This window comes from Corvus brachyrhynchos, unplaced genomic scaffold (assembly GCF_000691975.1).
Source record: "Corvus brachyrhynchos isolate BGI_N302 unplaced genomic scaffold, ASM69197v1 scaffold83, whole genome shotgun sequence".
Lineage (NCBI taxonomy): Eukaryota > Metazoa > Chordata > Aves > Passeriformes > Corvidae > Corvus > Corvus brachyrhynchos.
This window is the reverse complement of record NW_008238464.1, coordinates 2,112,965-2,136,430: the sequence shown is the minus strand read 5'-3', so window position 1 is coordinate 2,136,430 and position 23,466 is coordinate 2,112,965. Positions and strand designations below refer to the sequence as shown.

The following is a 23,466-nucleotide window of genomic DNA, read 5'->3' as shown; positions in this document are numbered from 1 at the left end:
CGGGGAGGGGGTTTGCGGTGAATGGTGGTAGAGGGCACCTGGGGGAGGTTACGAGCGGGAATCCTGCCAGCGGGTCTCCTCTCGCCCGCCCCCCGCTCCAGTGAATGGCTATTTTTGTTCCACTGGTATTTCTGTCCTTGCTCTGAAGGTGCCTGGTGTTTAGCTGCTCGCTGCCGATGACTCATTATGCAGTATTTCTAGCAAACCCGCTTTCCTATTTATGGGGAAGCCATCATTTAGTGTAGGATACGCCGTAGTGGTCGTGTTGAGCCCCGCCGCGGCTTCGTGGAAGAAATGAGTATGTGAATCATTCAGCTACGTGCAGCTGCACCTTCAGCAAGAGAAAAGCTTTGAAAACACCTAATGAGATATCAGTAGGTGTAAAGGCTCAGAAAATTTCCTTTATCTTACAGTGTGCAAAATACTTCAGATTAATTTGCGTTTAGCCTTGGAGAGATGGTCCGCCCGTGTTTTCAGTGTAGCCTCTTTGTTGGTACGCAGTATTTCTGTGTGCAGGACGTTCTCTGAAGAGCTTGGCTTTAAATAAAAATGCCTGCCTTCCTCCTCTGCCAAACCGATGGCAGCCTTAGTTTATCAAAACCAGCTTGTTTTCAGGCTCTGCTCCGAGTAGTAGGTGGATCCTGCTCGCTCGGTTGTAGCCTTGTAGTAGTGGATGTGTGCGTGCGTGCGCCCGGCTTGTTTGCCCTGCGAGCGGTGGGGGTGGTACAACACCGTGAATGTCGGAGAGGCGTGGAGCTGGGGAGAGCCGGGATCTCGGCAAATCCCCCGGGATCTGCCGCTCCTCCGGTCTCAGCGCGATGGATGTCCGGTTTAGTCGAGGAGGAAGCGGAGAGAAAGCCTCCGTCGTTTTAACACTGACGAAATCCTGCGGGTAAATGTCTTTGAAAGATAAGTGTAGGGATTTTTTGTGCTGCTCCTCTCTGAATGAGCTCCTTCCCTGCATTGAGTAAAATTGCTTTCCTTAATCCTGATTGTTACACGCAGGCATAAATGGCTCTGGTTTTTTTTTTTTTTTTTTTTTTTTTTTTTTTTTTTTTTTTTAGTTTCTTTTGCTGTGGAGAGAAACAGTTTCACTGTTACGCTAGTCCTTGACTCACTTTCATTTTTTGCCACAGTTTCATGGTAGGCATTGGAGATCGAAGAGTTTGGGATGGGATAGCATAGCATACTATCTCCTCACAGCTGATGCTGGCTGCAGAAACTATTTCTTCTACTTTTCCAGCTAGATGTGACAAATTTTCAGTCCTAGCTGAGTGTCCCTATAAAACTATTACACGGTTTAGCTGAAGTAATCCCTATTTAAGTAGGGCAGGATGGAGCCCAAGAAGGAAGGTGAAGCAGAGGGAGGGGAGAGGCTTAATGTAGGTCACTGGTAGATACGGTGACTTTTCAGTAGTGAAGCCTCCTAATATTTTGGGTTCAGACTACTGCTGGGGAAAATAGCATCTCGTCGATGAAATTATGTTTGAAGAGTTTTTTAGAGAACTCTTTCTCACTGTTGTCTCTGCTTCTTGCTGTGTCTGCATGGGGGTGAAAGGAGAGGGAAGACTGCAGTGTGCTGCTGGTGTTCTCACACAGCACGTCTCCTTCCCCTTCCTGTCGCTGGAGTACAATCTCCAGCTATGGCTGCTCTGCATCAGGGTCTCAAGATAACTCTTTTGCAGTGTCCTTATTTCTGTCTTTAGTGATTTCCAAGCAGCCTGGGAATGTGTTCAGAAAGTCTTCACTCTGTCAGTGGCACTAAATTTTTTCTTTTCAATAAAATTGTAATTGGAAATAATAACAGGTGTCTTGCTAGCTTTTGAAAACCAAAAGCTATAGGCTTATGTGTTGTAACTTCCCTAGACATGTGGGGAAGGATCCTTTAGTGGATCTGAATTCCTGCTGATGAAGGGCAGCCCATGCCCCCAGCCCGTCATCTTTTTTGATGTTTTCTGCATGCCGGTGCTGTTTCTCACAAATTGAACCGCTGTGTAGGAGTCTCATGTTCTTAAATTCTCGCCACATGTTTATCAGGTACTGCTTTTCAGCATGCTGGAGTTGCCTTCTTGTTTTCCAGCCAAGTATCTTGGTAAATAAAGAAAAAAAAAAGAAAACCCCATGGCTCTTTTCTAACTGTTCAGTACTTAAATGTTAGCATATGGGTGACTTAAATGCACAGGGCAGCCCTAAGAGTCGCACCATGTGCCTGAGAGAATTGTCCAAATGTTTCCTGAGGTCTGTCAAGCTCGTGACTATGACCATTTCCCTGGGGAGTCTGTTCCAGTGCCCAGCCACCCTCTGGGTGAAAAATCTTTTCCTAAAATCCAACCTAACCCCCCCCCAGACTCAGCTTCATGCTGTTTCCTCAGGTCCTATCCCTGGTCCTGAGAAAAGAGATCAGTATCTGGCCCTCTGCTTCCCCTTGTGAGGAAGCTGTAGACTGCGGTGAGGTGTCCCCTCCATTTCCTCTACTACAGGCTGAACACAGTTCTAATGTGTGAGAAAATAACTTTTTTTACAACCTGCAAATGCTTGTGTATTGCTATTGAGTGTAAAGGGCCTGGGTATCGTTAAAATTTCTTTTTAGCGACTGAAGGCACATGAACACATTGATTATACAATTGTGGTATAAAGTTAGGTAAAATTTCAGGTTTCTTGGCAGTACGTGCACTTCAGTGGGATATTTTTACTGGTGTTTTTTGTGGAATACTTTCCTACTCCATTTGTAACAACTAGCCTTGTGTGATGCAATATTAAAGCAAGTTTTCCTATCACTTTGCTCATTCTGATTGTGGCCTTCTCTCTTCTGATTCACACTTTAGTTTTCAAGGTGCTTCAATTCTTGAATTACGTTCCTGGTGCAATCTGAAATGTCTGGTACGTATTTCAGGCCTAGGAAGAGGTCTACATGCCTTCATGTTGTCAACTTTTTCTAGTTGAACTAGTTAGTCTTGCAAATGCATACTCTTAGCATGTATGTTCATCTTTTGTCCTTAACAATGACATCTACAACAGCACTGCTGCTCCCATGTTCACTCTCACAGTCTGCTATGGATTCAGGTGTGGTTGAGTAGGGGTTTTTGTTCTTAAGAAAATCAGCTTTGCTATTTGATCCTTCCAGTCTTGAGATGTGATCTCTTCTGTTTTATACAAAGTCACTGCCTTTTTTTTTTTTTTTTTTGCTGCTATAGACATTGGAATAGATCCTACATTATTGTAAGGTATCTAATTACCACAGCTTCAAAGCAAGCACATGTCAAGCCGCTTGAAAGAAACCATTTGTTTCCAGATGGATCACTTTTTGTGCCAAGCTTTATGGTGTTCAGCCATCGTAATATCAAGTATTGTCCAAATGTTGCTCTCATGGCTATTACCCCAGCTTTCTGAATTTCATTTGTGTGGAAATCAGAGGTGGGCTTCCTCTCTGACATCCCTTATTTTTTAACTAGTCTTTTGATTGTATGAACTCCTAAGTTAATTAAACTGAAATATATGATATATGTGTGCAGGATTGCTTTGTTTGTGGGGTTGTTTTCTTTTGTTTGTTTGGGTCTTTTTGTGTGGTATGTGCTTTCTGCACCCTTTTTTCTTTCACCTGCTGCTCTCTCTGATGGAGATACTCTTTGGAGGGACTGTGCTTGGGAGGAGTACAGTCTTTTCCTTACATCCAGGCTCCTTAAGCTGTGTGCCTGAAGTTAATGTAAGCTCAATTTCAGTGACAAATTATTGTATTTTAAGGATGTGCTTTTGGGAGTGTGTTCTGGTTTTGGTTTTTTTTTATTTCTCCAAAGCAGTTCTCAGTTACAGAGGCAACAGGTGTCTGTTACTTCATTGGGAAGATTGTGAATAGAGCTTTCCTCAAGTACATCTCTAAAAGAGATGAAGCTATCCTCTGAGTGAGGGTACATTCATAAGCCAACATGCATGCAGAGTGTGAGAAGTTTGGGGTGGTCTTGGGTCATACCTTAAGCCAGAATTTCTCTGTGCCCTTCTTTGTATCGAGACAGCCTGTTAGCATCCTGTGCCTTTCCTGTAAGTAAGTCTGAAGACATCTGCTCAGGGATACAAAGCCCAGGGGTGTAGTTCTGTGGCTCCTGTTGCTGCTGGTTTGTAGCAGTTCTGGTTCCTGGGCTGTGTCAGCAGTTGCAGGTCTTGGGTGGTCTCTCAAGCCTGCCCGCAGGGCTGTGGCTCTGCTGGGAAGGGCTGTGACCCTGTTGTGCCCACCTGACCCTAATCTTGAATGAGCTTCTTTGGGTGTGGAGGGGTGACTCTGCCCTGGCTCCTCTGGTGTGATGGAGCAGTTTCTTGTTTGCTTGCTGTGTGCTGTACAGTGGGGTCCCAGCAGGGTGGCACACATCCTATTTGGACACTGGCATTCCAGGACACCCTGTTTCTGTGTGAGACATGTTGGCTTCAGTGTGTAATTACCCGCTGCTGCAAAGTTTATCAGGCCTGAGAAGATCATTGATTCTGGAGAGCTGTAAGAGCTCAGCAAACACTCAAAGAGGTTTTGTTTACTTCTAGTGTGATGGGCTGTTTCTGAGCAGAAATATGATTGTCCTGGGGCAGGGGGGGATAGCTGATGCATGCAGCTCCTCACATTGCCCAGGATTTTAGTACCACCCCTCCATTTCAGAATGAGCACGTTGGAGATAAAGCTCAACTCTATCACACAGTTTTGAAAACAGTGAAAGACATAGAGGACTTTGGAAGAAAAGGCTCCTTTGCACATACATCTATGTGGATCTTTGTTTCAAGTGGATAAAGGATGGTGTAGGAAAGGCCAAGGAGAGGAAGTGAGTTTGTACCAAGCCCAAAGCAGCATCAGAAGTAGCAGTGCTGCCAGGCAAGCAGGGGAGATGCTGCTGTGTAGGCACTGGGGATGCTCCATCTCCCAGGGTGAAGAGCTGCTCACTGACCTCTGGCCCACGGGGTGGTGGATGTGGTGTTGCTAGAAACAAAATGCAGGAGCTTTCCTGAGCTTTGGTGGAAAGAGGAAAATCTGCTTCTCTTGGACAGATGTTGGAGAACCCTCCCCCCTCATCCCAGTGCATGAGCACCATAAATTGGTCTGATCCAAAAGAAAGCTTATTGTGGCTGCTCAACACTAATTACTTTTGTGGTCAAGCAATTAATGGAGATTTATCTGATGCTTTCCACATTCTCTCGTTGTAAGAATTGAATTAAGGGGGTGGGGCAGGCCAGGAGGCAGTAGAAAAGAGACACAAGGGAAGCTACAGACCTTCAATGCAAGTTGATTCAAGAACAATTGCTGTAGATTTTCCTGCCAGGTAAATGACAGGTTGTGGGGTTGCACTCCTTCTTGAAGAGCATGGCATAGGTAAAACTTCAAGCCAAGCATTCTTGGAGTTAGACTGAGTGCTTACAGCTATGAGATAAGTATGGGCAAGTATTCTGCCATGCCCCAGAAATAATTTGTGTAAGCGATTGGAAAAAACATGGACCCTGTTCTAAGTCAACAGAATCTCTATTGAGCACACAGGAGTATTTATAGGATTCTTGTTTACAGATTGTAGAATCAAAGCTATGCAGCCAGTAAGTAAGAGACTAACCAATCATACAAAGAAATGGCAGAACCCATGTTTCTTGCTACTTTATCTCGGACACTCTCACACATCCCACAGAGCCTCCACGGCCCAGTGTTCTGGGCCACTTAATTGAAACATTCTCACATAGGTATTTATGGCTGCAGATGATCTTTGGTACGCACTTTCTCATGGGAAAAAGGTTCTTGTCAAGGTTGACCAGGAGCAGCCACTTCTACAACTTGCTTGGGCATTTTCCTTCCATGCCTATGTCTGAGTTGTTTCAGATAAGGGAGAAAGGATGATCAGAATTTCTTGGTGGACTTGGTGGAACAGCTTTCAGGTGCTTTCCTACTGCAGCCCTGACTGGTGATGGATTCGTCTGTTAGTCCTGGGTCAGGGTCAGAAGAAGCAGAGTCCCGGTCTGTAAAGGGAAGCTACTGAACTCTCTTTAGAGAGCTGTGCTTAAATTTTTATGGAGGTGGCTGATGCCATCGTATGTGTTTTATTAATTCTGCTGCTTTGTAAAGTTGTGCCTTCATTAATGGTGCGTTTGCCCCAAAGTCTCATTTGAAGAATACTGCTAGAGAGTGTCTACATGGACTTGTATGTGAATTATATGTATTAGAACACTTTAATGGGCTCTTCTTTTGTACACCATTTCTAGGAGGCTGCTATTAAAAGATAAGATCGTTTGTCTTTTCCTGATATGGTAAAAAGGATGTTGGCCAAATTTTCCTTCCTCACAGGGTCTTGAGTACACTTTCCTGTTTGAAGTAGTGAAGAAGTAAATCTTTGATGTTGTACCAGCCATTTAGCAAAAACAACAGAAAAGCCATGGTAGACAGCTGTCATGACTCCTGCAACAGCAACTGGTTCAGTCATTTTAATAATTTATCAGAAGAATATTTAATTTTGTATCTCCTAAAGGAAGGTGACTTTAAAAGAAGAATGAGAGAGGTAGTGTTTCTGAAATTACCTGCTACAAAAAATAGTAGTTGCTTGCTGCTTAGAGGAGTTGTGCTAAAAAAGGAACTTTCCCATCCATCTTTAAAATCATATCTTGGAATCCTCTTAAAGTGTGTCTCCAAAACCTCTTTGTGCTGTTCTACACAGACAGAAGAATGTGTAAAAGTAGGAGTCAAGGTTACCTGGAGACTGTTGCAGTCATCCTAGCATTATTTTTAAACTTGAAATATTTTGCAGAGTTCTGCCCCTCAGTGCCTCCCTCACCCCACCTCGTTCCCCCGTTTTACTGTGAACTAGTGCTTGAAAAACAGTACTAGATACTTCATATATGTCACCACTGGAAATATGTCAAGTTGTTTGGAGTGGAAGCTCATGTTACTCTTGGTTTGTACAGAGCTTGTGGTTGAGTGCTCAGGTCCTGTAGCTGGATCTCTGGAAGTTTTTTTCCTTCTTGCAGAGGGTCTGCTGAAGGAGGGTCTGCTTCTTGCCAAGCTGCAAGACCAGAGCCAAGGTGATCAGGAGGCTTATTCGTCACTGGTGAAGGGAAGAAGGCATCATGCTGTACAGTAGACAGTCTTGCTGTGGGTTTTTGGTTTTTTGTGTTGTTTTTTTTTTTTAAGTAATTAATATTGCTCATGTAACTTACCCCATCTTAAATGGAACAGAATTGTATTTTCCCCTTCCCCTTCATGTATGTAACCCAGATGTAATTTCCTATAAATAATTGAACTACTTCAGCAATCCTCGAGAATGAACTATATGTACTTATCAAAGTTTGAAGAATTTTTGAAGTCTCTTCAAACAGCATACTCTTCTTTTTTTCTTTGATAAAGTATAACAGAATGTCTTTTGCTTTTGAGAGAAGACATTTATAGAACTGACTTGTGCTTCCTTATCTTAAAATTAGTAGGATATTGCAGTACTCTTTTCTTTTTGCAAATATAGTAAGTGATCACTCTATTTGAGGACAGAAGGGGTGAGGTAGTAACTGAGAAGGAAGAGGGTCCTTTTTGCAAAAGTCAGAAATTCTGAAACAAGCTTTAACTGGAAAAAGAGCTTAAAAAGACCTGAAGGGTAACTTGTAGAAATGTAGCTTATGTACTAATCATGTCAAAGAAGGCAACTAGGTTGTCGCTGGTGACAGTAGTTTTATGATAGAATATCTGGCTGTAAATTTATCTTGTTAAACTGTGATCGTGGGAGACCTACTTGGCTGGCCCTGCCTGTCTGCGAATTACAGTGGTGTCTTTGGAGTCTCCTTGCAGTCACAGGTTCTTGTGCACCTAGCATAGGTCCCTGTTTCTTTGGGCGGGTCAGAACTTTTCCTTGGGTGCTTTGGACATCTGGCAGGGGGTTGACCCCTTGAGGTTCTTGGTTTTGATTTTGAATCTTGTTTGTTATATCATACTTCGATCTGTAGATATCTTGATTTGAGGCAGTCTCTGTACCTGCTGTGTAAGAGGATAATTCCATTCTGACTGAGGCTTGGTAGGAAACCTTTCCCAGCCTTGAACTAAGTCCTGGGTGAATTAGTAAGCATTGAAAAATGAGTCATATTTGTGTACTTACTGCTTTTATTATACTAGTGCCAAGAGGCCATAGATGGACTTGGGGTACATCACGTGAAGCAGCCCAAATGTCCAAAGGGTAGAATGGGAACTGAAAATACTGGGAGGGAGTGTTGCTTCATGCTATATTACCTGGAAAGAGTAGCAGACATCTAGCAGAGTGTTGAAAGATTGGGATTTGCATAGGAGGGAGCAATGGTCTAATATATTACACTTAACTCTGTGCTGGGACATTCTTGAATTTGGGACTTTTCTGCTGCAATTCATGACTTACGGGTTTGGGAAGAAGGTTATCATTGGCTTTGGAGTTGTGGGCATGCAGACTAAACTGTACATTAATGTAATTGGTCTGGCATGCTTCTGCCTCATGAGGCCAAAGGTACAGCACAAAAGCGAGGGTGCAAAGTTAGCTGCATCATCTGTAGCAGCTCTTCTGGGTAGCATACAACTTCCCTCACAGTGTTTCTCCTGAGTAATGGTGGGTATAGTGATTAGCTGTGCTTAGCAGTGATGACAGTCCAGCTTTAAATAACATACGGAGCTTCCTAGCTGAGGACTTACTGAGCCTGAAATAAAACTGCTTAGAATCTAAAGCATTTTGTTCAGCACACTGCAAGATCTGTGTTCTTAAGCCTGGGCTTTTGGACAGCAAAATACAGAGGCTGGAAAGAAATGAGTTCAATCTTAAAATTACATCTTCCTAAAAATTGGTGGCACAGGCTCCAAGTGGAGGATGGTGGTGCCCTGAGCTCCTCATCCTCACCACAGCCTATTTCAAGAGTTCCTAAGGCCATACACTACTGTCTGCCAGTGTTGATCCCTTGGTCCCCCAGGGGAAATGGGTGTTACATTTGCCTGCAGAGTACTGTTCACAAGTGCCTGCCTTGTAAGTGCAGTGGAAGGGTGCTTGGTTGCACAAGTAGATTTCTGGAGGAAGAGCCATCTTTTATTGCATTCTCTGTGCGCTAAAAGCTCTTGCATGTTTTCTCTGGGGTCTTTGATCACTTCAGGAAGATGCCGGTGATGTAAATGCAAGGAAGAAAAGCCATAATATTCAGAAAGTATGAATACTTTTTGAAGTCCAGCTGTTAATCCAGTTAAGGTAGACTGATGATTTAGAAAACATGGGTTTGCTGATTGCAGGTATGTGGTCATGTTCATTGCCCTCCATAATCAGGTTTGGGAAGCTGACCCTGGTTTCCATCTTTGCTGTGAAATGAAGTTTTATTTTAATGTCTTGAATGTCTTTATTACTTCTGCTAATTATTTTATCTAAACTGCCCCTTTCTCTTTGCCACCCCCTTTTCCCCTACCAAACATTCTGCGCCTCCATTTTCTGTGTGTGGACTTGTCATGCTTACATGAAGTTTGGAGGAGAAAAGCTAATTTGCTATTCAGTTATTTACTAGAACTTGCTAATTTCTCACTGAAATGAAGATACATGCTTCATATTATTTTTCAAGCTTATTAAAAGGCTTTCAGTACTGGATTGTTCAGAACTAAATGCATAATGTAGCAAAACAAGCCAAATTTCTTTCTCTTTCCAGGGCAGAAGTTTCTTTAAAATGTGAGAGAAGTTTCTGCTGAAATACTGTGCAGGCTGACTCTTAAAAGCAAGACTGAAAGGTGTTTGTGATGACACTGTTTCAGTTCTGCTCATGCCTTCAAGGAAATGTGCTTAGTATTGAGATATGTGCGAATAAGATGCGATTTTCTACAAAGAATTGTTAGCTAAGGAGAATTAGAGAGTTCTAGCAACTTTAAGCTTGTTCTTTCTGTTCTGAGTTCCTGGAAGAAATGGCAGTGTAGTTTATTACAGTAAAACTTCTATCATCATCTGCGCTCAGTTGGGCAAATTCTCATAATTGCTCTAACTGCCTTCCTGGCACAAGGAAATTTTGTGGAGCCCTGTTGTCCTACCAACCTTCCAAACTCAACAGAATAGTTTTTTTAAAAGCTTGAATACTTGGGCATATCTGGAAAAGTAATTTTGGGTGTTAGCTTCTGCATAAGTAAAAGCACAGCGTAACAAACATGCAGATGAGCACAAAGGTGGTGTGAGAGGAAAATTATTGATTTTGGAGAAATCCAAGTTGACAACCACACTCAGAATAGGCAATATTTGGTGGTCCAAAGGAGGGTCCAGGAGGCAAAGACCCAAACATATGTCTGTTCTGGGCCCTGTATGGGCCAGGATTTGTCTGGTACAGTGAGATTATGGCTGGGGGGAAGGGAGATGCTTGGGAAGACTTCCAGGACTTGTGTCTTGGAGGAAGTCTCTGTGTCCCAGCTGCCTGGAGCTGCAGATCCTGGGAGCCTCAGTACTGCATCCCTGATGGTGACAAGGACATAAATTTTGCTGTGCAGCTGTGGATTCCCAGGAGGAGTTGGATTCACAAAATGCCATCTGCTGGTGTTGTGGAAACAGTAAAATTTTCTACACTTTTCTTTTTTAATTTGGCCTGAAATAATAAGTCATTTCATAAAAGAAATCTTTTTTCCCCCTGCTCTTTATCTCCAGAAGAGAGAATGAGTGCCTTATTTTAAAACAAACTTTTGACTACTATTGTGCAGTTTTTTCTTTTGGGATTGTTTCTTTGGGTTTGTTTTTTGGGTTGTTTTTTTTTTTTTTAATTGCAAATACTGTAGAGTCAAAATGTTACAGAGTTGAAAGGGACCTTAAAGATCATCTAGTCCCAACCCACCTGCCATGGGCCAGGACACTTTCCGCTAGACCACTGGGTTGGGGGGCTCGAGGCATTGTCCAGCCTGGCCTTGAACACTGGCATCCTTGTATACTGGCATCTAGCAGTATTCACAAACTCTGTACACCCTCAAGGCCTCTCTTGCCACCTTCTGTGACTAATTATTTTCATCACAGCATTTACTGTGGCATGGAACAACTCGATATCATGGCGCTTACAAGAAACACTGTAGTTATTTAGGCTGCAGCTGGATATTCACTTTTTCGTCCCACTTCCACGTGCACCCTGAGTTGGAGTCAGCCAGCTGATGCCTCAGTTCCACTGACAAAGAATGAGGTTTCAGTCCATCTAGCTTTGCCCTGATGAGACGTGGACCCTCCTGGGACAGTCCTGCTGATAGCAGGAGGCTGGGAATTAGGAATGCATTGGTTGGGTGTAGAGCCAGTAAGATTTCAGGCTGCACTGCTTGCTCTGTGAGGGAGGTGAGCCTGAATGGAGGTGGCTGGGCACCACTCTAGCTATGGCATCTAGTCTAGATACTTCATCTCCCTGTAGAAGACCTGTTACAGTATGGCCTCATAAATGCTGTTCTCTTTAGCAAAGCTGTTTGGTTTGTTGGGGTTTTTTATCCTTTCTCTCAGTTAACTAAACATTCCTTGCCAGTTACTCATTAAGATGGGCCGGCCACACCTTATGCTTTCTGAGTCTCAGTGAAGGAGAGGTATGAGCCCTGAGTACATGTAGCTTTTTCTGGCTTGCCTCCATGTTGGCTTATTTTCTTTTCATATTGTGAGACCCTTTGGACTGTGCTTCAGGAGGATCTGCAGCCTTTGCCGCAGTGTTGTGCTCTGCGATGGCTTTTTTTTGCTTAAAACGTTTGCACTGAAGACAAGTTCCTGAAAAGGAGCTGATGAAGCTGTTCTCTCTCTGGGTTTGTTGGATGTACGAACCATTCTGAAGAGTGCTGGAAAGCATCAGTGTGGTTAAAATGTGCAGTAGTGAACAGAAGCAGCAAGCTGACTTGCTTTGCCCCCTAATCTCATACTGCTTCCTTTCCCTATGGTGCCAGAAATACCTCCCCACCCCACACCCTGCTTTCTGTTGAGGTACCTAACTTCTTGCTGCTTCTACCTCCCTCTGCATACCCGGAACCTGGATACCCTAGAGCAGACAAAGATGGAAATACAAAGTATGCATTACTTACTGTTCAAATGCAGCTAAACTAAATAGTTTCATATTTGAGCATCTGCTAAAAGAAAAAAAAACTTGCTTGGAGATCTTAGATTAATTGCTTTCGATTTTATTTTACTTGCCGTCTTTTAAAAAACTATTAGGTAGAAATGTGGGTCACTCCATGCAGCAGTCTGCACGTGTAGTAGTTAAAAAAACCCCTCAACAAACCATGACAAAACCACACAAGCAAAAAACAGCACAGAACCCCAGCACCTTATTAACATGTGAGCTTTTTTAGAGCTCTTTAAGTGTAGTCTCTAGTTGTCACTGTCTGAGACCAGTGGGGAAGCATCAGCCCAGATCTGTTGTTCTGCAGTTAGTATATCTGTCGTCAGTCCACGCTACAGCCAAAAAAGGCAACACTCCTTGCTGCTTCTTTCCTTCTCATCCAGTGTCCTGGCACTCAAGTTTGCGTGGCTGTACAGTGAACTAGCCAAGGGGAAACCGATCCTCTTAAACCTTTCTATTTATTTGTTGCTATTTGATGAGATTGATAGCTGGACTGAAATTTTCACAGAGTCAGAATTTACTTGTGAGAATATTACAGTGAAATTCTGCAGCTTTAGTAAAACTCACAGAGAAGGCTAAGAAGATACCAATAAGAGAAGATGTTCTGGACACAAGGGGAGGATGTTCTTCTTGTGGGACATTGAGAGTGTACAAGGAAGAACTTGTGGATAATATGTAGCAACTATACTTTTACTTGTATAGCTGATTGTTTACTGCCTGAATGGTCATTGTTAGACAGCCTTGTCATTGTTTGCTAAGCAGCCAATCTTAAATTAGGCCACAGCCATTGTGAACAGGTATAAGAATAGCAGTAGAGAAAATAAAAAATCTTTCTACCTTTTTTGACTATGGATTACGACTAGTGTGGCTTTTATGTCCTCCTCAACAACAGCCACAGCTATTGAATTAACTTTCAGTCAATTGATTCTTTGCTCTGGTTCCCAGTGCAAGCACATGAGCCTGGTTTGCCGCACAAGCAGGAGCATCAGCCCAAGGGGGGGGAGGTGTGAGGGGGATGTGGTGTTGGGCCATCCCTCCTGGTAGGTGCTTGAATTTAATAAGTGGTGGCACCTGCAGCAGTTGTACTCACCCTGTGTCCATGCAGATGTGTTTGTACCTGGGCTGTGTATGGGCAATGTGTTCTTACCGAGGGCATGTTTAGGATGCTGGTGCTGAAGTGAGATCCAAACAGTGAAGCCAAATCAGGCTGAAGAGAGCAGGAGAGGTATGGAGACAGGAGCCCTGTGTGTGAACATGCATAAGGTGACACTTGGTGGAAAAGCCTTGGGAGAGCTAGTTTGGATGTGAAGTTAAAATTTGCAGAAATGTGATACTGTGTCTCAGCACACCTTAGAGCTTGTGTAAAGTTTATTACCAGTTCTGACAGTTTTAACCAGCTCACATTTGGGAAAGGATTACTGCACTTAGCTGCAAGCAGCCACCTTCCAGCCTTCCGGAGGCCTCTCCCAGTACATGAAGGTCAACAGTGACCAAGAGTGAATCTCTCATAAATCTCATCACCTAAAATAACATAACTGTTCTAGTGAACAAAAGCAGAGCATTATTTGGGACTTAGTGTGTGTTTTGCAAGGATGCTGCCGCAGCCTGCTGCAGTGTCCTTGCTGAGCTGGGGAAGTTGTGGCAGGGAGGTGGAGAATTGACTGGACCATTAGGGGCATGAGGTGGTGCCTAATGGCTTGAGACGTGCTGGGCGGATGGCTGCCAGTGGTGTTGCCCAGGTGTTGGTAATGGGGTTGACGCAGTTCAGCACCTTATTAACACCTTCCATCACAGGGAAGAGCATGCTGTCAGCAAGTTTGTCTGTGGCACAAGACTGGGAGAGGAAGAAGTGATTCATGTGCTGGGGGGCAGGGCTGCCATTCAAACCAACAACCTGGGGCATGGGCTGACCAGCCTTGCCTACTTTTGCAAAGGCAGGTGCAGCTGGGACGCAACAACCCTGTGCAACAGGATGGGCTGGACTAGACAGCAGATCTGCGAAGAGAGCTGGGGGTCCTGGTGGACAGGCTGAACATGGATCAGCCAGTTTTTCTGTGGTTCTGTGAAATTAAAATGTGTTCCAGAGACCTTAGGAAAGGACAGAATAATAATGTCTGGGAAGTTCATAATCTGTGTGAACTGAATGATTCATGAATTTGTGGAGGCAAGGTGTATGATCATGAGAGGTTTGCTTGCCTTTGGGAAGGCAAGCGGATATGAAGTGCAAAGGCTGCGTGCATTTTTGTTATTTAATGGCTTCCAGGAACACTTTAGCTGAAGTCCTGCATTGGTGATTTCTTCCTCCACGCTGAGGGTAGAAACACTTGCAGCTTTTTTCTTTTTGCTTTCTAAAGTGTCCTGTAAGCAAGATGAGGAGAAGAGCAGTGGCATCCTCTTTGTGAATATGAAATATGTCCTGCTAGATAAAACACAGAGATTGCTTCAGGGTGAGAAGAATATATTTTAAGCAGGAAAGAATGAAGGAATTGCCTCTTTTTCCATTACAGGAGAGTATAAATGTAATGGGTGTGAAGTAGTGATTTTTTTGGTTATGGTGGCTGCATATGAGGTTACTATATTTAACATGTCCTGGTACTTCTTTTAATGAAGTTCCTTGCAACTGTTTTTGTTTTCCAGCTCCTTGCAAGTGTTCATTAATAGCACAGCGGGCAGAACTCTGTACGTTGATGAAAAACTACCAGCAAGCTCTTCACGACGCGGACATCCTCTGCCGAAACAAGCCCCACTGGCCTGCGGTACGGTGCTTGCCTCTTGTAAAGACCAAAATGAAAACTGCTTCTTCTCAGGGCTTCTCTCTGTGCTGGGGACGGTGCTGCTGGGGCTGTTGTTGGAAGAACATCGGGGCATTAACAGGGCCAAAAATGTCTAAGTTCTTCAAAGAACAAGTCTGGAAGGTCCTCAGAATCTCTCCAGCTGGTGGGATTTTGGTGGTGGGCTGCTGGTGATGTGGTTTTGTTCATGCTGGTGCCTTTTATCTGTTACAGTTTGTGCTGCAGCTTGGCAGCAGAATCAGTTCATAAGGCTCTGGCAGCCCAGGATGGCCCTGCAGGTCTCTCTGGGACGATGTGTCCCATGGAAATGGGTGGCTTTGACAGCCTGCTGGCCAGTGTGTTTTTTTGAGGAGCAACCCAGACTCTATTTCAGGATTATTTTCTTTCCCTCTTTAATCCTAAAATATCATATCTGTGATGTCTACCTGTGTCATGGTGTTTCATAGAGGGGTTGCAATTTTTTTCATAACCAAAGGAGGTGCTACAAGGAGCAGTGGGCAGTTTGAAGCAAGTATCAGGAATGATGTTAGCAGAGAGAAATGGAAGAAACACATGGTGCCCATCATTACCACTGGTTGCCTGAAGCTGGACTGGGTGTCCAACAGTTCACCCCACTTAGGATTACACCTGCAGTCAGTCCTTCTCCTATCAGTAGCAAAACTGCAACACAGGTTTGAGCAGATAAAGCCTCTGCGTGCTTTCTGGGGAGAGCATAGCATGGGGAATTGTGGAAGGATTTTAGGCAGAGACTAAGGAGACTAAGGAGGTGTTGCATAAATGCCTTGACCTTCTGCCTCAGCAAGCAGGGCTGTGCATCTAGTGCTCCATTCCCAGTTAGGGATGATGCAGGGCAAGCAGAGAGGTGCTGTCTGCAACACCGAGTCTCTGACAAGTTAGGGAATTGTCTCTGAAGGCTATCTGTCTTGTCACCCATTAAAACCTTTCATGTTGGAAGGCAGTTAATAATCTTCCCCTGCATCCAGTTTGCTTCTCTATCTCGGATAATTTCTCATGAAGTCAGGAATCCCACCTCGGGTGACGCTGGCTGGGTTTCTGTGCAGAGGGAGAAAAATGAATTACGCACGTTCAGATGTTTTCTTGAAATGTCTTCTGTTTGCCTGAATCCATGGAAATGTGATGTGTGTCAGTCGTAGGCGGACAAAGGTTTCATTAATCACATCTCTGAAGAATATTAATTGAAAATGAAATTTGTCATCATGGCGTAACCAGCAGTGTCTCAGACGTACTTCACTTGTGCTTTCATGTTTGTGAGGACATCAACATAAGCTGTGCTGACCCAGAATCCATGTTCCCCAGGAGTTCTGGGCATCTGCTTTGTTTTGTGTATTGCAGCATCTCATCCAGTGGCAGAGATTAGCTCAAACATTTGCTGTGTAGTTAAAAAAAACAAACCCAACATAAAATTAGACTTAATTCTGGGAGTAGCTCCTAGGATGCAAGTGTTCACCTAACTGGTATCTTTTGGCATATTGATAACAGATGTAATAGCTTGCTGAGTTACTGGTGAAACTCCTTGATATGCTGTAGTTATTGGAGCTGTAGATAAGTTGGTTTCTTTTCAGTTGCTATGAAAACCAGGTCCTTAGACTCTGTAAGGCAGGGAGTGTTTTCCAGTTGTGTTTTTATATGGAGGGTAGACAGTGGTGCCCTCCTGCCTGCTGCACATGGTCCTGCTTGGATCTCCCTTTCAAGTTTCAGGTTTGATGCTTGGCAGGGGTATGTGAAAATAGGAAAGGGAAGGTGGCAGCAGTAGTCTCTGAAGTACAGGGTTCTCTAGTCCCTAGGCCTAAGTCCTGGTGTTGGATCTTTAGGTACTTTGTCTGTGGACAGCCCAGCTCAGTCCTCTCTTGCAGGTCGGATAAGGACATTGCTCTTACAGCTCTGAAGGACGAGTCCAAACAAGCTTGTAGGCTTCCCAGTGCAGTGAAGTAATGCTGACACTGATGGCATGTGTGTAAAAGGTTTTATGGAGGCTGTGCAAGCATCCAGGTAAGAAGGTCAGGGTCAGGCCTCATGCTATCTCTCTTCTTACCTCATTGAGGAAAAGAAAAATGTATCTCGCCTGGAGAGAATCGATGTGTACTGAGATTTCTTGTACAGGTCACCAAATGGTAATTTTGTTAATTAACCTGGCCTATGCAGTGCCTGCTACTGGCTTTTGGCATGAGCCTCCTTCTTCCAATTCCAGTGGAATGGTAAAGATCTTAACAGGTCTCAGCTTGGACAGCAGTATTGAAAGAATGAGGGAGTTAGCTGCTCAGGAAGATTATGTGTACCAGATCTTTCATCATTATTACAAAGGACGAAAAGTGGATCTGCTTATCTAGCCAGTCTCTTAGATGAATGAAGCTGTACTTTCAGTACAGGCTAGAGGTGTTCTCTTGGGTCAGAGGTGGTGCTTGTAGAGCACACTTCTGTCTAATAAGCAAGAGGGAAATGTTTAAATGCACTCTTAAGTTTCTTTTCATTGTGAAGGAGCTAATTTCCATAGTCAGATTAGAACTGTAGTTTGATATCTGCAGGAAAGTTCAGAAGCGAGGTGTTCCTCTCTTGCTACTAGTAACAAGTAAAATAGGATTTATTCCCAAGCTGGCTACCCGTACCTGTTGGCTGTGGATGTGTGAGTCCGGAACATGGGAGAGGTAGGGTGGGTTAAAATGCTTCAGGTTAAGCATTGGTAACTTGCCCTAAATTCATTATGTTTTTGGGCCAAATAAAACAGGTGAAAAATTGTCTCTAGATAATTTTACTATCCTAGTAAGACACCCAGGAGAAGTGACTATCCTGAACTCTCTGAGCTGCCACTTCCAGGCTGCCTTGTCCCACTGCCTTTTCTGTGCAGCTGCATTACTTTTTAAGTTTGTCCTGGTATGTGAAACTGTTCTCTGATGTATCCAAGCACAGTGGGATGTGTAGTAGACTTTGTCCCTGGGGAGACAAATACCCCTCTTCATTCCCAGCTCTTCTCTCAGGAAATGAGCAATGCCTTTGGCAAGGGATAATGCAGCAGAGGGCTCCTGGGTAATCTTTTTGCACCAGAAGGGACTGAATTTCTTTCAGTCACATGTATCAAAGAGGTTGTTACCCAAAAAGCATCTTGTTCTTCACCTGCAGAATGCTGTGAACTTCCAGGTTTGTTTTCTGGTGTCTTGCTGCCACTTCAGAAATGATCTCTAGATTTGTACATTTCCTTTGTGTGAACAGGGCCATTATGTGAAAGCAAAAGCTCTTTCTGGATTGGAAAGGACTGAGGAAGCATTGAAGGAGTTTCTTTATTGTGTTGCCTTAAATCCTGAATGGAGCTCAATGAAGAAAGAAGCCCAAAAGGTATAAAATATATTTACTGGCTACTTGGCCATTGTGCTGCTTTTAATCCCACAGCCAAGTAAAATTAATGGTATTTCAGGTGATAGTAAACACCCAAAGGATAGTTTTGATTCAGTAGATGCTCCAATAACCCTTTTTAGCATTATGCTATGTGAGGCACCTCTTGGGTTTAGTTGATGCCTCAACCAGAGGGATTATATATTTGTGAATTCCACTGTGTAGGCCTGAGGTTGCTAATTTTAGTACCCATCAGAAAGTTACTTTCATGTGGGAAGTGGCAGAGGACTGAGAAGAGGAGACTGTGTGCTGCCCTGTCCTGGAAAAATCCTGCAGTCTTCGTAGCATTTTGTCCCTTATGGGAAGTTAGACACATTAAGTGCTAACAGCCCATCATCAGGTTCTCTGTGACCATCCATATGGGCAGCTTTTTATAAAAATGAAACGAGGATTTGGCAAGATGCTTGGTGGGGACTGGTGAGAGGGGCAACAGACTCTACACAGCTTTAAGCTAGGGGTTAAATCTGCTTGAGGATGGAGGAGATGGGTGAAGAGCACAAGGAGTGTTTAAACACATCTCTGTTAACTGGTTTTGATGGAAGACCATGGTCTAAAGACTTCTGGAGGCAGGGTCTGAGTGTCAAAATGGAGATGGGTAGGTCAGGAGAACGATGCAACAGACTGCTGCCCTGGATGCTCTTGGGGAGCAGAAGCCTTTGGTAAGGGAGGAGGGCACCAGAAGAGCACCTTGGAATGTGACTGTGGTGGGGACTGCCATCCAGGTTTCCCATGGGCACTGGGGAATGCAGGATGTCCTGGATGTTGCAAGCTTCTTTGCATCTAGAAACCGTGAAGTTTGTGTATCTGTGTTCACACAAACATAAATATCTATGTTGTAATTATTACTTTTTCTTTTTTTTTTTCTCTCCTAATTAACTAGATAATGTGTGAGATGTTTTTCCCAGCCTTTGAAAATGTGCATGATAGTCTAACAGCACCTTTCTCTAGTCGAACATCCCATACAAGATTGAAACCTGCGTTTCTGAGTAGCATAAACACACAGTCAGCTGTGGAAGATAACTCTGTTGCTGGGTCCTCAAAGGTAAAGCAAAAAGTGTTCAACATAAAAATACCAAAAGTAGCACATGGATCTTTCTGATCTGTGTGACATTGTCTGCACCCATGTAGGCACTTACTTTCATGGTAAGCCTGTTCTTTCCATTGCTGTTGGATCTCTTATTGGGATGTACTTCCTCAGAAGAATAAGAGAGCGAACCTTTTTGTTCAGAAAACAATGTGATGCCTTCACGTGGGGGTCAGTTGTAGTTGTGGGTTTTTTCCACTGAAGATCTGGTATGACAGGAACATAATTTCTAGAGACAGGCGCTGTAGGGAGAGCTTCATGCAACTGGGAAGTGACCTTTGATACAGACCTTTCTTCATTGCTAGGCTCATTGTGGGAACATTGATCTATTGCTGATAAAACTAATAGGTAAAAGCAGAACAAAATTGTCTCATGCTGTATGTAACTGTTCTTATTTTTTTAGGATACTATGTTCAGGTTAACAAAAACCCCGTCCCAAGAATCCGATGTATTCAGAAGCACTGATTCTTCTGTTACGCATCATGTTCTGGATCTCTACTTTGAAGACAACAAGAAGTCTTTGGGAGCTATTCTCTCCAGTTTACCTGGGGTTGGCTTAAAAAGAAAGCTGTCCAGTGACATGAGGGATTTGCAGAGCTTGGATGTCCCCAATAAGATTCTTAAAAAAGGTTTGTGTTGTGGCTTAGAAAAGTGATTTCTCTTTCACATACTGAAAAACTGTAAACTTTTTTACTCCTCCCTTTTTATAGGTGTCAATAAAACATTCCCTACAGGAATTGGCATAATATTTTGTACTCTGGTGTGTCTGTTTCTGCTCTAACAACCTATTTACCTTATTCCAGAGCAGTTTAAGTTCATTGAATGAAAACTGTGTTTTTCTTTCTCAGACGGGCCATTTCCACTGTAACGTGTGTGTAATCCACTCACAGTTTAGTCTTCGAGTTGCTAGTGCCACAGTTTCCATTTTCTGGATCTCAGCTATAGTTGAACTTCATTGTCTTTCTATATGATTGAAAGATGAAGTAAGCCTGGAAACTAATCTTTAACTGGCATTAGAAACGGTCACATGCAACTTAACATGAAATTTTCCAAGCAAACAAAGAAGCCTTTTAAAGGGTAACAAGCCCCTGCCCCCAAGTTTTCTGTTACTTGATAGCTGTGCTTACAATTTGTATGCTTTTCAAGCTTCTAACAAAGACCTCCAGAGTGGCTTTACTACTCGGGGCTAAAAATGCTGAAGGCAATACTTCACTGAGTCGTAATTATTGGTTAACATAGACTTCGAAAATGCTGCTGTACTGGTGTGAATTTTTCCCCTTAAATTAAAAAAAAAAAACCCACATCTTGACGAGTTTGACTTCTGCCTCAAAATGTTACAGGTCTGCAAGTACAACTGTCTGCTCTGCAAAAGATCAATAGATGGCCAGTTTCTGATCACGTTGCTGTGGAGGAAAAAACCCTGTACTTGCCTGTGAACTGCAGACTCAGTAAATAGATTGTGAAATCTGACCCACCTGTATCTTCACAGGGAAGGCCAGAGATCGTGTTTTACCCATAAGCACTAATTTCTGGTCTGTGCTAGGTCCCAGTGCCATGTTACTATTTGCGGAATTAACACAGCCAGGTTCTTGCAATTACTAAATGCCAACATGTGAGATGTAGGTTAAAGATAGCATTGTTTTTCTTTGTAGGCCATACACCACCTATCCTGTCTGTGCTTCAGAGAAGCCAGATGCTGAGCATAAATTACTCTTTAACAAAGCATCCTAGTGTTTTAACTTAACATAAAAAGCTGAGCTTTTTAATGGTCAAGAATTTGGTTAATAAAAAACATGTGGAGGCAGCAGTCATGACTCTGTTGCAACTCATCACGAAGATACAAATTGTAAAAGAAATTGCAGAATTTGCTTGTGTAAATGTCAACAGAAGCTGGAGCTGATAGCTTTTGAGCCTAAATAATGCTGCTGTGAATTTTGAAGTGCATACCCTTAAACTGAGTTTAATCCAGAGATAAAAACCACCCCCAAAAATCAATCTGGGCAGAATTTTAAGTGAAGTGTTTAGCCTCTGTTTGCAGATTGCTGAGCTAGTAAAAGCAGTGTTAGCTAATGCAACTCCAGTAGTCCTTTGACTTTAAGCTGTCTGAAATTTGGGATTTCTACAACAGCCTAGTCTAGAAAAATGTAGGCTTTTTTATATTTGTAAGAAAAATTACCCCTGCTGAGAAATCTATAATAAACAGTGATGAAATATTTTGACTGTGTGTAAACAAATTAAATTCTGGACTTAATGTACTTGAAAACATCTGGTCTGGCTGATGTGGGGGTGGTGGTGGGAAAGCAATAGCAGAATCTTTTAAAAACTAGTCTAGAAAAACCCACAACACAATCATTTTTGGAGAAGCAAATAATGGGTATTCGGCTCTAAAGTGTATCCTCTGGCCACAGACATCATCCTCTGCTCTCCAAAAGATCTCCTGCCAAAAAATCTAAAACTTAGATGGGAAATATGTTTGTTTGAAACAAAACTTCAGAAAAGAAAATACATAAATCAGGTTTTTTGTGAAAAAATCAACAGTGTAAAGAACATCGGAAAGTGCAGTAATGCTTACATATTTACTGTAATAATCTTCTTGACTACTTAGATGGAGATGTTTTACCTGAAAACACCACTGACACTTCAAGTGAAATACCAACAACTCTGGTGGATGCGTCAGACTTTGAGTGTTCCCTCTGCATGAGGTATGACTGTGTTGACCTGGCATTAACATAACAAAGCCTCTCTAGCTTCTGAAAAAAGTTTTCATGGTGTAAGAAGAGAAGCCTGCCAGAGAATGTCTAAATCATTAATTACTCTGTTCCTTTTTGCTGAACCTTACATCTGGTGAATCTTTACAGATGTGGTTTTCTCCATTATGTATGCTGTTCTCCATTGTTTACCACTTCTAAAAATGAAAACCTTTTTTGTATCCTTAGATAACACTGTCACCTGTGCTTTATACAAAAGCAGGAAAGAAAGAAACAGCTAGGACTAGTCACTCCTCTCCACACATTGGGAATTGTTTTTGTTGGCAGCTTAGCTTTTCTGTTCCATGTTTTCATGTTAAGGTTGTTCTACGAACCTGTTACCACACCCTGTGGACACACCTTTTGCCTCAAATGCCTTGAGCGTTGCCTTGACCATAATCCACTTTGCCCGCTCTGCAAGGAAAAGCTGTCAGAAGTAAGTATGTCCTTGCCCCAGTGAAGAAAACTGCACAAAATTGTGTTCTTCTGAAAGCATCTATGTGGCGACTTTCTGCGCTCTACTTGTGAGCTGCATCCAAAGCAGTGAGGCCAGCAGGGTGAGGGAGGTGATTCTGCCCCTCTCTGGTGAGATGCCACCTGGAGTCCTGCATCCAGCTACAGGGCCCTCAGGAAAGGGGAGCAAGTCCAGAGAAGGGCTATGAAGATGGTTTGGGGCTGAAACACCTCTCCTATGAAGAAAGGCTGAGAGAGTTGTGTTGTTCAGCCTGGTGAGGAGAATGCTCTGGGGAGACCTGATCTCAGCCTTACAGTTCTTCAAGGGGTTTTATAAAAAAGATAGGGACAGACATTTTAGTAGAGGGGTAATGCTTTTAAAGTGAAAGAGTTGATTTAATCAGAAGAGATTAGATGTAAGTAAGAGTTTTTTTACCATAATGGTGATGAAACACTGGAAGAGGTTGCACAGGGAGCTGGTAGATGCTCCATCCCTGGAAACCTTAAAGGTCAGGTTGGATGGGGGGCTCTGAGCGACCTGATCCATTTGAAGATGTCCCTGCTCACTGAAGGGGTTGGACAAGATGACATTAAAAGGTGCCTTCTAACCAAAACCATTCTATGATTCTGTGAAACCAGAACAAGACAGTACCAACAGCATCAAGCTGTGCGCAGACCTCATTTACTCAAGGATATATTTGGCATTCATTGGTAGACAAGTGGTTTGCTGGTTCTTGAAGAAATGGAGGCTTCCAGTATCCCATCAGGCTCATGCCTAGTGACCCCCAGCCGTAGGTGTGTTCATACCATATTTCCAGTTTATGTGGAAACTCTGGTGAATGAGGAATGGTTGCTCTTTGGTCAACACTTGTCAACAGCAGACATAAGGTATCCCATACTCGTGCTTCTTGCCAGTAAGCTGACAGCTGTAGATGAAAAAGATAAATGTATC

At 43.2% G+C, this 23,466-nt stretch overlaps 1 protein-coding gene across 1 annotated transcript in view; it reads left to right on the top strand.

Moving 5' to 3' along the window:
• LONRF2 (LON peptidase N-terminal domain and ring finger 2) overlaps positions 1–23,466 on the top strand; it is a 40,629-nt gene that overhangs the window by 6,347 nt on the left and 10,816 nt on the right. Inside the window, exons 3-8 of the mRNA XM_008635814.2 lie at positions 14,671–14,789; positions 18,051–18,173; positions 19,111–19,272; positions 19,718–19,943; positions 21,920–22,016; positions 22,383–22,497. Of these exons, the coding sequence (XP_008634036.2) occupies positions 14,671–14,789; positions 18,051–18,173; positions 19,111–19,272; positions 19,718–19,943; positions 21,920–22,016; positions 22,383–22,497 (842 nt within the window). The remainder of the gene's footprint in view (positions 1–14,670; positions 14,790–18,050; positions 18,174–19,110; positions 19,273–19,717; positions 19,944–21,919; positions 22,017–22,382; positions 22,498–23,466) is intronic.